We start from the raw sequence: 10,816 nt of genomic DNA, 5'->3' as shown, positions 1-10,816 counted from the left end.
GTTCTACCTAAAATTACTGCAGGACTTCTAGATGTTATCAGAGATTATTTACAGGGGCATGGAGTGACAAGACATGGGGGAAAGGCTTAAAATTGAAAGAAAGTAGGTTTAGATTGCATATTATGAAGAAATTCTTTCCTGTGAGGATGGTGATGTGCATTAAAACTCTGTATTAATGTGTGTGAGGACACAGTGGGTTCATCAAAATAGTCAAAGAATCATGGGATGGCTGGGGTTGGAAGGGTCCTTAAAGCCCATCCAGTTCCACTCCCCAGCCATGGCCAGGGACCCCTTCCACTATCCCAGGTTGCTCAGAGCCTCATCCAGCCTGGCCCTGGACACTGCCAGGGATGGGGCAACCACAGCTTCTCTGGGCAACCTGTGCCTCACCACCCTCACAGGGATAGTGACTCCACCACCTTCCTGTGCTGCCCATTCCAATGTCCAATCACCCTTTCTGTGAAGAAATTCTTCCTGAAAACTGGCCAATTGCTGCATATTTTCAATACAGAGAAGCACCATAGCATTCTAAGTTCCTGGGGAGTTCCCTTTCTGCCTCTGTCTTCTGGGGTCTCTGTAGCTCTCCTAACTTTGTTGTCCTGAATGCATCCTTTTTCCTCACTTAGATATGCTGGGGAAGATCAAGGAATCCCAGAAAAAATCATAAGGCTGGAAGGAACCAGTGAGTCATCTTGTCCCACCTCCCTGCTCCAGCAGGGCCATCCCACAGCACAGGGCACGGGATTGTGTCCAGATGGTTCTGGAATATCCCCAGCGAGGAGACTCCACACCCTCTCTGTTCAATCTGTTCAATTCTCAGTCACTGCCCAGGACAGAAGTTCTGCCTCGTGCCCAGGTGGAACCTCCTGGCCTCAGTCCCTGCCCGTTCCTCTGGTGCCATTGCTGGGCCCTGGAGCAGAGCCTGGGCCCTGCTCGGAGCCCTCCCTGCACACAGGGACACCCAGGGCTGAGGGCCCCTCTCAGCTGGGGCTCCTCTCCAGGCTGGACAGCCCCAGCTCCCTCAGCCTTTCCCTGCCACAGATGCTCCAGGCCCTGAATCATCTCTGCAGCTCCACTGGCCCCAGTCCAGGAGCTCCCTGTCCCTGCTGTACTGAGGAGCCCAGGACTGGACACAGCACTGCAGATTTGGCTCCCAGGGCTGGGTAAGACTTGCCCATTCTTACATTTTTGACTTACAGGCAGCTCTGCTCCTTATGAAATCATGACAGAGACTTAGAGGCAGCTGTGAACCCCACTCACAAATTGCATCAACACGACTTTAACCCAGGGAGGGGCTAATTTATGCTCAAGGAAAAATATAACAAACATCTGGAGAAGAACTGTATGTTAAGCTTATATATTTTAATATAAGCTTGAATTAAATAATGCAAGAAATACCTACTAACATTATAAGTCACTGATCTGTGAAAATGTATCAGAGTGAGGCTGTGTTGTTGATAATACTTGACAAGTTAAGATGGTTAAGGCTTATTAAATTCCTAAATTTGTTTTTCTGTTCTTGATATTTTGCTCACTTGTCATCTGACCCTCTGACATGCAAACACTGCAAATACAAGTGATAGCCACATAGCTCCACTGCAGTGGAATGATAACTTGATGTTATTATGCCCTCTAATGTTGAGTTCCTACATAGTTACAGACTTTTAACATTCTAAAAAATATGCACCTATCTACTAACCTTTATGCTGGGATGGGGTTCACAAGGTTTTTCTGAAAGAACTGCCTGATTATAACCCTTTAGAATCTTCAGCTTAATGAATCCTGCAAATATAATAAAATGAAAGCAAGACTTACACAGACTTACTGGAAGTAAAAAAATGTGTAACACATCTCTCATCTGTTCAAGGAGGAAAACAGAAAGAGAATCTGTCATCTTTGGCTCTACAAGATGGTCTATCACCAAGCAGATAAATATCATCTGGGTTTCAATCAGTTCTATTTCTTGTGATTTCTTTGTACATAGGAGTATTGTAAATGTCTCCAAGGGCTGTCAGTATGAAAAAGAATTTGGTGAAGGAATTGAAATACCTGAGCATTAAACAGAGCTTTAATACACTAAGGACCATGTAGATTCTTTTACACTCGAGGCCAGTTAAGTCCTTCCATGCTCTTATTCAGCTGAGGTTGGAAAAAATTAACCTTTAAATTCTGAGTTCAAAACATTCAAAAACAATTTCAAAAAAAAACAAACAATGGGGGGAAATACAAAAGGCAAGAAAATGAAATTTCAGTTTGTTAATATCCAAAATGTACAAGAAAAACTCATGGTCCAAGTCTTCATTTAAATGTACACAAGTGTTATAAATATTGGGGGTGTGAAGACAGATTCAGCAGAGCAGAAACAGCCTCAACCCAAAAAAGTTCGTTTTTTTCATCGCATCTTTTTGGATTCTTCTCAAGAGAATACTGTCACACCTCAGTGGGGACAGAACAGAAATTCTTTGTAAGCAGCAGGACAGAGTGTTTTAAATGCAAAGAGCGGGGTTTTGTTCAGAGGGTCACCAGAAGTGGTTACATCCTGTTTTGATCTTTGTGGTTTGCACTGATACGCTTCGAGTCTGTTGGGTTAACGAAAGTTGGACCAACAAAAGCGATTTGACATGAAAGGCAGAATAAATTTATCTGCTGAGAGCAAATGACACCAAATCCCTCTGCTAAAAATTAAAGAGCAGTTTATGGAATTCCTGATGCACTTGATCTCAGGAAATGGCATTTGGGCAATTTTGTTTCTATAAGGAAAATAATGGGAAAAGATTTGTTTCCCTAATTAAATCCCATGTCTCTGAATGAGGATTAAGATGTATCTCTATTATTTAACCACTTTAAAGATACAGGTTTTCATATTAACAGACTATCTGAGAACAACCAATACAGACCTGGGAAATTAAAGTTTTGGATCTTTTTAATTACAGAAGGTAATAGTCACACACTTAAGAGGTTCTGAATCAAAACAAAATTCTGTTTTCTTCAGAAATAATGAAAGCTGGAACAGTGATCTTTGCCTTACAATAACCTGATTCATAATGCATCAGGAGCAGACAGGCAATCTGCAAGGAATCACTGAAACCATTAGCAGAAGGCTTTGCAAAGGCATGGATTACACCTGAAGGATGGGATGTGGTCCCCAGGTACCTGGACACTGCAGAAGTGGCCCGTGGGAATCTCATGGGGCTAAACAGGACCAAGTGCTGGTGCTGTACTGGGGATCAATCCAGGCTGGGGATGAGCAGAGGGAGCAGCCCTGGCAGAAGGACCTGGGGATGCTGTGGGTGAGAGCTGGCCCTGCCCTGGCTGTGTGTGCTGGGACCCAGAAGCCCCCTGTGCTGGGCTGAGCCCCCAGTGTGGGCAGCAGGGCAGGGGGGATTCTGCCCCTGTGCCCCTCTCTGCTGAGTCCCCTGCAGGGCTGCATCCAGCCCTGGGCCCAGCACAGCAAGGACAGGGAGCTGCTGGAGCCAGGCCAGAGCAGGGACACCAAGGGGAGCAGAGGGATGGAGCAGCTCTGCTGGGAGGAAAGGCTGAGGAAATTGGGATTGTGCAGCCTGGACAAGAGAAGGCTTTGGGGTGACCTCATTGTGGCCTTGCAGTGCCTGAAGGGAGCCCACAGGAAAGATGGAGAGAGACTCTGGACAAGGGCCTGGAGTGACAGGACAAGGGGGAATGGCTTCACACTGACACAGGGTAGGTTTAGATTGGGTATTGAGGAAAAATTGTTCCCTGTAAGGGTGGTGAGGCTCTTGTACAGGTTGCCTAGAGAACTTGTGGCTGCCCATCCCTGGCAGTGTCCAAGGCCAGGCTGGATGAGGCTTGGAGCAACCTGGGATAGTGGAAGGTGGCCCTGCCCATGGTGAGGTTTGGAACTGGATGATCTTTAAGGTCCCTTCCAACTCCAGCCATTCCATGACTCTATTATATTTCTTTGTTAATGCAATTCCCTGAGTCACAAGTAATACATGGAGAAATGGATCTGCTGCCATGAATGCAATTTTACATAGGAGAGAATTAAGGTGCTGTGTTGGTAAGGATGTAATTGCCAGAACCTTTTGAGATAATTCCCAACATCTGAGTAAGTGTCCTTGACTGAATTAAAATAGAATTTGTGGACATGGGAAACATCCACTGTAATCCATAGGCTTACAGAGGAAATTACTGACACTGTGGATTAGTAAAAGCTCAGTTTCATTAATCAGTAGCAATCACTTCACTGCTTTACAAAACCCCTACCTTAGCAAGGTATCATGATCCTCAATGAAACCCCAGGAGCTCCAAGGAAATTCCTCATTGTCTGAGCCTGACTAATGCTGCTGACTTCCAGTAAGAGCATACACAGGCAAAAATATCTGCCAGACTGCAACCAACATTTAAAGTGACCTTCAAAATTAATACAATCAAGGGATACAGTTAGACATTATAAAATATTTTATTTTAGTTTTTTTAAAAAATACAACATTCTAAAAAACATTTCCCTATCATCATACTGCCATAGTGCTGTCTAGATTACATTAATGCCAAGACCTTAGGTACTAAAGAATTAAAATTATCACAAACCTGAATATAATACATCAAAAAGCTGGTAGCCAGATATCATTTTGATTAAACAACATTATTATTCAGTAGCACTTAAAAGATGCCTAGCAATTTGCAGAATAAAAACTCATCTTAACATGAGACACATCTGTAATAAGAGTCCTCCAAAATGGATGATTCCAGGATGCTGCCCACCCTGTGCTTATCAGCAAAACCCTTTCCACAGTCTTTTCCTCTGTGTGGCACTCTGTCACTGACCATTAACTGCTGGTTACATTGGGATGGAGAGGTTTGACTCTTGCCAGTCTGGAGAGGCCAAGTCTTAGGCAGTGAGTAGGTGACTTAACAGGAACACATTTCACAGAGGCATTACTGCTTCCTGAGGGAGCTGGAGATGATTTTGAAACAAAAAGAAGGTATTAGAGGTTTAAATGAGGAAAAAAGTATCATATGACTGCTATCTTTTAATTGTTTTCCTAGCAGGACAAAAGAAGCATTCTGAAAAGGGTGCAAAAAGGTCCAAACCATAGAGGCACATGGAAATCACTCACCAGGGATTCCTCCCTCTGGGAGCCAGTGCAGCAGGAATGGTGCACAGGTTAATTACCCAGCCACACACTGCAGCAACACTGGGCAACTGCTCCCAGTGCCCTGGGCATTTTCAGGCACTCCACAGAGAAATACTGAACACAACTCCAATGGGGAAACGAGGACTTGAGAGAAAGGAGCCAAACAGAAAGAACCATGTACAGAAAAGAAGAGCAAATATGAAGAAAAATCAAAGAATCAGGAGTCAGCAGTAGCATGCTCAAACACCTTGAGAATATAAAGCTTTTAAGCATTTGCTTTATTAGTGCAACTAAAATACTCCAGAATTTTTAAAATATTCTTTGTTTAGAACAGATAATAACTTAGCACATGCCAGAAATAAAGAAAGCTCTAAATAAGAGAGAAATGGACATGAAAGGAACTTTTGATTAAGGTCTGATCCACAGTTTGGAAAACATTTTGTAAATCCCATGCAGATAAAGCAGTAAAGGATAATGCCGCAAATGAAACATAGATATAGCTTTTCTTCCTTTCTCTCTTCTTTGTTTTAAAGAAAATCTCTATAAAATATATACAGAGGGCAGGCATTTTCCTGGAATAGCTTTTTTTTTGTCTTATGTTTTTTAGGAGAGATTGCCAAAAGCTAAAGTCAACTCATGTACATGTCTATAGCTGCAGCCTCACCCATACCTGGTGGTGTCCATTTAGGCTTTTTGTCTGTGACAGGACTTGATGCATGTAGAGGCCTCCCAGCTGCTTCCAAGGGACTGGACATCACCTTCTGCCTTGGCTCAGAGTTGTGCTCCATTATCCAGGAAGGAGAAAGTATAGGTGATGCTGAGATGGAAAAGAATTACTTTAGAAAGATGCTTTTTAGCAGAGAAATCATCACTTAAGATGACAGACCACTGCACAGCAGAAATAATGAGGATGGTACTAGACTGTCCCATCCTGAAGCAGTAAATATTAACACTGACACCTTGCCTGTTAGGGAATGACACAGACATGGATGCAGACATGGATGCAGCTTGCTCTTCCAAAAGATGACAGTCACAGGAAGGAAAGAAGGGAGGCTATCTGCTTTTTAAAATAAGCTTAAACAAACCCAACAGTGAAAGCTCCAACACCTGATACTATCCCAGAATCACTGTTTTGACACAAACTCCAGAAAACAACTGCAAAAATGAACAGAGGATCTTTAAAGAGATGAAACTTTCCTGGACAAGGAGGGCAGAAGGAATTTCTCCTGACATAAAAATGCAGAGAAGCAGTGACATTTTGCTGGTCTGGGAGTGAATAAGCTCCAGTGAGTAAATTTAGTGTGAAAGTGCAAATGAGATGTCATGAGTATGAGGGATGATGCTTCAGTAAGGAGGGAGTAAGGAAAAATGCAGTCAAAACAGCACGAATTTCACTAAAAATCCAAACTAAATTTAATGCATCACAACCAAAGCACATGTAAGGAGAGGATTTGGTGGAGAAGAACTTACTGGGTACAGACTCTGGGTCAGAATCATCAGGATCATGGGCTCTGTCATCACTGTCAACCACCAGTGACTTGTGATGTGCTGGAACTTTGGTTGCTGCTGTCCTTTGCCTCCCATCACCCTCAGGTGCATCCTCATCCATAACCTGATTGAGACCTACAAACCAGAAAGTGATTCAATCAGCTTAAATTCACAATAAATTTATTTTCTTCCCCTACAATAATTTGGTATCTGAGTACAATAATTTGGTATCTGAGCCCAGAATTCATTTTGGTGATATGAAGCTATACTGTTCAGAAACATATCACTGACACCTGTTTTCATGTGCTTCTCATTTTATTTTCTCATTGTCAAATTTATCAACATTTATCTGTAATCAGGCGAACAAAACAAAGACCAAAATTTCACTAATCCACAGGTTTGCTCATTTTAAGACTGGGGCCAAATTTTTAATGAAAGAATTGACACATCCTTCAACTTTTATTTAAGATAAAGACCCTTTTTTCCACATCAACAACAACAACAACAAAATAAACCAATGGAAACAAAGAAGACATAAGGTATTTAAATGTTTTTTGTGAAAAGAGTGAGAGAACAACTTACCTAAAAGTTCACTGTCTACACTGCAATTGGAAAAAGGGGGTCTCCTCTGTGTATTTTCTGTTTCAATATTTTTACCTGTTTTAAAATCCAGGGGAAAAAATTTAAAATACTGTACAAAAACACATTATAAAAAGTAAAAAGAGCAAGAAATTAAAATAGCTGAAGTTTTTATCTGTCTCTAATCCAAGTATATATTAGGAAAACCTTATAGAAGAGTTACTTCTTCTCACAGAAAAAAAACCCTCAAGAACATAAGAAAACAGACAATACCTAGAAACTCTCTCTTGTCACGACATCATGAAATAAAATATAATTTTCAATCTATTTCAGTGTAAAATAAATTCCCATGTTCAAATTCACTGCATATAAATAAAGAGTGTTGCATGGAACTACAAAGTAACCTTGCTCTTCTGAATTTTGCACTTCTTGGGGATATGAAGATTTTTCTTTGACAGATAAGGCTAAGGCAACTTCCAAATCTCTTTTATAAAGTTTCTCATCCAAGGATAACCTAGGGAAAGAATGACAACATGTTAAATAATAAAACAATTACATGAGTGTTATAAAACTATTTTTGCTCAGTGAACTCTTTAAATTCAGATACTTGTGAAGAGATTCATATTTCAATACATTTTTATAGCATGTTTTGTTTTGTTACAAATATCACATTTTGAAATTATTTAGACAAAATACACACCAACTTTTAAAGCACTCTATACTTTAAAGCATTATGACTGTAAAACAGTGTATGTGTGCATATATATACATATATATAAATATATGAACTATTAACTGGCATTACTGCAGAAAAAAAAAGTGATTGCATTTGTTTGAAATGCCACATCAAAATGTAATATTTAAACATAACTCTACTAACAAAAATTAGATTTCTCTTTTTCATTGAGAATTTCACACAGACTTTGAATCTTCCTTTAAATATGTTCTTTTAGAAGAAATCAAATTTGTCTTTATATTTCTCTGGTTTAGGAGTCCCTAAGAAACTCAGAATTTTTAGAGTTATCTGAAGGTGCATTAAAACAGTAAAAATCTTTATTACAGTCATGTATTACTTGTTTGTTCTCAGCTGTTTAAAACTCTAGGGGAAAAGAAACCAAACCCAAATATTCTTGTTAAAATGCAATTTTACATAGAGTTGACCACATTTCTTACCTCTTACTAAGTGTCTGTGTCTGTGATGCAGTCACTTCTTTGGGCTTTTTTGATTTCTCTTTTTTCTCCTTCTTTGATTCCTTGAGCTGTGTTCTGGACTTTTTGCTTGAAGGTGCAAAGTCTTCATCTGTTGGAAAACAGCAACAAGCTCTCATGAGTTTTCCTATATTCTTAAATTTCATCATTTTCACTGCACACTGAAAATATGTCAAGATAACTTTATCTGGAAATTAATCCTATTTTGAAAGAACACCATTACTATAACTGCACTATCCTTAAAAGTATTTAAAATGAAAATTCAACAGACTCTCTCTTACATGTGCTTTCATGTAAGAGGCAATTTCAAATTCTTGATGTACAAGAACATCTCACTTACCATCATCTTCCAAATCTCCAAACTGAGAATAATCAACAACTTTCTTGTTCCTGTGGAAAAAAAAAAAAAAAAAAAAAAAAAAAAAAAAAAAAAAAAAAAAAAAGTTATCAATCCTTTTTGACTGAGCATCTTGATTTGGTAACACTATTAACACTATTGGGTAGATCATGTTTTACAAAGTAAAAAAAGCAATACATGTTCAGAGAACAGAATCACAGAATCATGGATGATCCATGAGTTGGAAGGGACTCACAAGGATCATCCAGTCCAGCTCCTGGCCCTGCTCAGGACACCCCAGCAGTTCTACCCTGTGCATCCCTGAGTGCTGTCCCAACACTCCTGGAGCTCTGGCAGCCTTGGGGCCGTGACCATTCCCTGTTGCAGTGCTCCACCAGCACCCTCTGGGGAAAGAACCTTTTCCTGATATCCACCCAAACCCTCTCCTGGCAAAGCTCCAGCTGTTCCCTGGGCAGAGAGAGCAGAGATAAATCTACAACCAATGCAACTGTACACAATGGTTCATTAGGAATAGCTTGTAGATTTTTTTAAAATACTCCACACCTTCTCTGGACAATCTGCTCAGCACAGGACAGAAGTTTTGCCTCGTGCCCAGGTGGAACCTCCTGGGCTCAGTCCCTGCCCGTTCCTCTGGTGCCATTGCTGGGCCCTGGAGCAGAGCCTGGGCCCTGCTCGGAGCCCTCCCTGCACACAGGGACACCCAGGGCTGAGGGCCCCTCTCAGCTGGGGCTCCTCTCCAGGCTGGACAGCCCCAGCTCCCTCAGCCTTTCCCTGCCACAGATGCTCCAGGCCCTGAATCATCTCTGCAGCTCCACTGGCCCCAGTCCAGGAGCTCCCTGTCCCTGCTGTGCTGAGGAGCCCAGGACTGGACACAGCACTGCAGATGTGCCTCCCAGGGCTGGGCAGAGGGGCAGGATCACTGAGCTGCTGGCGCTGCTCTTCCCAGTGCACCCCAGGATTCCATTGGCCTTCTTGTCCCCCAGGGCACTGCTGGCTCGTGCACAGCCTGTTGTCCACCAGGACCCCCAGGTCCTTCTCAGCAGAGCTGCTGGCCAGCAGGTCACCCCCAGCCTGTGCTGGTGCATGGAGCCGTTTCTCCTCAGGTGCAGAATCCTGCAGTTGCCTTTGTTGAATTTTAGACGCTTCTCTGCCCATCTCTGCAACCTGTCCAGGTCCCTCTCAAGGCCTGCACAGCACTCTGGGGTATCAGCCACTCCTCTCAGCTTTGTGTCATCTGTGAACTGCTGAGGGGACATCAAACCCTTCTTCCAAATCATGGATGAGCAATTTAAACAATTGTGAGCCCAGTACTATCCCCCCCTGCAGGGCTGCATCCAGCCCTGGGCCCAGCACAGCAAGGACAGGGAGCTGCTGGAGCCAGGCCAGAGCAGGGACACCAAGGGGATCAGAGGATGGAGCAGCTCTGCTGGGAGGAAAGGCTGGGGGAATTGGGATTGTTCAGCCTGGAGAAGAGAAGGCTTTGGGGTGACCTCACTGTGGCCTTGCAGTGCCTGAAGGGAGCCCACAGAAAGATGGAGAGAGACTCTGGACAAGGGCCTGGCGTGACAGGACAAGGGGCAATGGCTTCACACTGACAGAGAGGAGATTTAGATTGGGTACATGGAAAAATTTTTTCCTGTGAGGGCTGGTGAGGCCCTGGCACAGGTTGTCCAGAGAAGCTGTGGCTGCCCCATCCCTGGCAGTGTCCAAGGCGAGGCTGGATGAGGTTTGGAGGAACCTGGGATAGTGGAGGCTGTCCCTGCCATGGCAGGGGATTAGAACTGAATGGTTGTTAAGGTCCCTTCCAACCCAAACCATTCTTCGAGAGAACCCAGTGGGACACCACTAATACCAGGCCTTCAACACGACCCTGTGCCACTGATCCCGACCGCTCCGCTGGAAGAGAAAGGTGCCACCCTGGAATCCCGCAGAGGCCCCGAGGGGATCGGGCGAGCCCCCGGTCCCTCAGCCCGGCACACGCACCTCCTGGCCGGCCGCGCCATTCCCGCCGCCGCCGGCGCCGCTTGGCGCCTTCGCCACAGGCGCAGCGCCGAAAGTGCCGCTGCGG

General features: G+C 43.4%; 1 protein-coding gene across 2 annotated transcripts; it reads right to left on the bottom strand.

The window, feature by feature from the left end:
- Positions 1-4,419: 4,419 nt before the first annotated feature.
- On the bottom strand, positions 4,420-10,808 carry RAD51AP1 (RAD51 associated protein 1). 2 transcript variants are annotated; one of them, XR_010027533.1, is made up of 9 exons: positions 10,732-10,808; positions 8,731-8,780; positions 8,355-8,481; positions 7,586-7,695; positions 7,185-7,259; positions 6,585-6,737; positions 5,785-5,931; positions 5,097-5,258; positions 4,794-4,933 (listed from the first exon to the last, which is right to left on the bottom strand). XR_010027533.1 is itself a non-coding variant. In XM_063154157.1 (8 exons), exons 1-8 carry the CDS (start codon positions 10,749-10,751, stop codon positions 4,806-4,808), a joined length of 810 nt encoding a protein of 269 aa, XP_063010227.1. In that variant the 5' UTR covers positions 10,752-10,807; the 3' UTR covers positions 4,420-4,805. The 2 variants fall into 2 exon arrangements, 1 of the variants encoding a protein (XP_063010227.1); XM_063154157.1 differs by lacking the exon at positions 5,097-5,258 and having other exon boundaries at positions 4,420-4,933; positions 10,732-10,807.
- Between the last annotated feature and the right edge of the window lie 8 nt (positions 10,809-10,816).

This window comes from Melospiza melodia, chromosome 4, assembly GCF_035770615.1.
Source record: "Melospiza melodia melodia isolate bMelMel2 chromosome 4, bMelMel2.pri, whole genome shotgun sequence".
In the NCBI taxonomy this organism is placed as follows: domain Eukaryota; kingdom Metazoa; phylum Chordata; class Aves; order Passeriformes; family Passerellidae; genus Melospiza; species Melospiza melodia.
Note: the sequence above shows the minus strand (reverse complement) of the source record. Positions and strands in the feature narration are given on the sequence as shown.